Genomic DNA, 2,808 nt, shown 5'->3' with positions numbered 1-2,808 from the left:
AATTTAGTAAATCAACCAGTGGTGGAGTGAAACTAAAAATGAAAGCAAATCCTTCGTCCCTTGACGTTTAAACTGGATTTAAAAAGGGAAAGGAAATGGTTACAGATACTGTATTATCTTTTATTAGTCATTATTTTTCTTATAGTCATTATCTTTTATTAGTCATGGGCGGTGTTCTACGCGAGTTCCCAGAAAATCTGAAATAACAAGTCTACATCAGGTTGCAATCGCAGTGCCATCAAGATTTCATACCGATGTCAGAAAACGTTTCGAAAAGTATTCCAGTTCTCACAGCTACACAGTCTGCAGTGGTTGATTTCGAACTCGTCTCTGCAAAGCCTGGTCAAATTATTTCCCAAATAGCCGAGAATATACCTCCCGTTAAATACACATTCCAGACACTGAAATATCAAAGTTCCTGTTTTTTTGTACCAAGAAAATTCATTTTAAAATCATATGCAATTATTATCATCATTATCATTATTATCATTTCTGTAGATTAAACCTATTCACACAGAACGAGCATACAGGGACTACTGACCAGAAATTCAAGCTTCCAAAGAATGTTGGTTTTAACCTCCCACCGCAGACCCCACACTGCAGCAGTAACTGATCATAATACAGAGCCAGTGATTTTTCCTAGCACAGGGGGAGGCGCGAACTCGCTACATCCGAGAGGTGTGTCAAGGCACTATCCACCATACCGTTGCTTCCTTCCTTACTTCCTTTCATCTCTGCAAATCTGTCAATGACTTTACTTAAGTGCAATTTACGTGCAGTTCCTTGTTCAATTGATAGAAGAGCTAGTCCTTCAAATCTTTCCTGTGCCATTGTACTTCGCCGATAGTTTTTAACAAGCTTTAGTTTGGAGAATGAACACTCCGCACTAGCAGTTGTGACTGGAATAGTTAAAAACAATAGCATTGCAGTGCAAACCTCGGGGAAACTGGCTGAAATAGGATGATTTTCTATGATCAACATATTAGCAAGGCCCTTAATACTTGAAACTTTGCTTATTTCTCCCTTCAGAACAGATCTCATGCTGAGAATTTCCTGTGTGAATGTTTCTGACACATCGTTGTGGTATTTTTTCACAAAACTAGATGCTTTTTCGTACAGCTCTGAGTCAGTTAAATTTTGCAATGAGATTGGTTCCAACACTGAGAATGATGAGAGAACTTCATGCAAGCCAGTAAAACGGAAGTTCATCTGAGTTGTGATGATGTCCAGAGTATGATAGTAAACACTTATTCTACACAAACTCCCTGGATCTTCTAATCTTTGGTATTCACAAAGCTCGCTAAAATGTCCTTTTACGGTACGAAGTCTCTTTTTCTCAAATTCTGGTCTGATTGACCACTTCTGGGCTGTATCTGTTGCTTCTTTCTTTACATCCTCAAACTGATTTCGTAATCTGCACATCTCATCCATGCAAACCTTTAAGAGGTCTGCTGCCTTAGCAAGATCAACTGCTTTTGATTGTAACATTTTTCATACTAAATTTATTGACTGTGAGATTTTGGACTGAAACGTCAAAAAGAATACAAAATTAAAATCTTCAAGACATTTCTTTAGTGCAGTGGCTTCATTGCGTTCGTCTGCCTTAGAGCTGCATAATATTATTTGTGCTAGAGCTTTCTGCACATCACAGAATCGAACTTTGAGAGCAAATACCGCATCATAACGTCCAGCCCATCTAGTTGAGTTCAACTTTTTAATAGTTACCCCTTTTTGAGTGCCTGATTCAGAAATTAAGCTAGATAATATGTCCCATCTCTTGATACTCAATCCAAAAAACACATAGACTCTTTGAACAATATCATAAAACTGGGCCATTTCTGTCACATCCTTGACAGCATCATTAATCACCAAATTTAGATTATGAGCAGCACAATGAACATAAACTGTATTGGGTTCAACATCAGTTATTTTTTTATGCACACCTTAGTATATCCTCTTCATGTTACTAGCTCCATCATATCCTTGGCCACGACACCTTGAAATAGAAAGTCATTTTTGTTTGATTATTTGCAAAATTTGTTCTGATAGTGCAGCTCCACTTTGGCTCTCAACCTTATGAAACCCTAAAAGAGACCCATTAATTTGTAGGGCCTTTGGCTTTCCATTATCATCATATTCTATGCTACAGTAACGGTATATTTCACACATCTGATCAATTTTGGAAATATCCTGTGTTGTATCAAACATTATGCTATAAAATGAAGCTGCTTTAATGGCACAAGTAAGTTCTTTTTCAGTTTCCTTTGAAAGCAACCGAATGAGTTCATTTTGTATCATTGGGCTCATATACTTTGTTTTACCTTTAGGTTTACTAATTAATTCTGAAAGAATTGGATCATATTTAGAAAGCAACTCAATGATGCAAATGAAATTTCCACGTTTCCTTTCATCCTCATCATAATCACCTTCATCTTCTGCTTGTGTTCCTTTTCTGTGTCCACGAAATGGCAAATTGCACATCGCTAATGTAAGAGTTACATTTAATAATCTGTCCAAAACCTGACGCCAGTATTTTTTCTCCTTTTGAAGATTGCCTTCAAGTGCTTCACTCAAAGTTCCATGCAAGCCTTTAATCATTATAGGGCCCCGGGCCCGTGGCAGTTTGCCACCTCTGCCACCCTATTGTTACGCCTCTGGTTGTACAGGTGCATGCAATATGCTGAAGTACACTAAGGCTATCATTTAACAATTGAATTATGATTTATAAAAAAAAGGAGTCCGAACTTTACACTTTAGACGTCAGCCTAGGAGAGCTTGAATAATAAACTAATCCAGAAAATTCTTCCT

The 2,808-nt window shown here is 37.5% G+C and overlaps 1 protein-coding gene across 1 annotated transcript; it reads right to left on the bottom strand.

The window, feature by feature from the left end:
- Positions 1 to 639: 639 nt before the first annotated feature.
- LOC135209332 (zinc finger MYM-type protein 1-like) lies at positions 640 to 1,488 on the bottom strand. The gene has a single exon (XM_064242033.1). It carries the CDS (start codon positions 1,486 to 1,488, stop codon positions 640 to 642), a length of 849 nt encoding a protein of 282 aa, XP_064098103.1.
- Positions 1,489 to 2,808: the final 1,320 nt, after the last annotated feature.

This window comes from Macrobrachium nipponense, chromosome 37 (assembly GCF_015104395.2).
Source record: "Macrobrachium nipponense isolate FS-2020 chromosome 37, ASM1510439v2, whole genome shotgun sequence".
NCBI classification, from domain to species: domain Eukaryota; kingdom Metazoa; phylum Arthropoda; class Malacostraca; order Decapoda; family Palaemonidae; genus Macrobrachium; species Macrobrachium nipponense.
Note: the sequence above shows the minus strand (reverse complement) of the source record. Positions and strands in the feature narration are given on the sequence as shown.

Bases quoted from the DNA above. Each gene is read 5' to 3' on its own strand.
- LOC135209332 (XM_064242033.1), bottom strand. From the start codon at position 1,488: ATGTTACAATCAAAAGCAGTTGATCTTGCTAAGGCAGCAGACCTCTTA.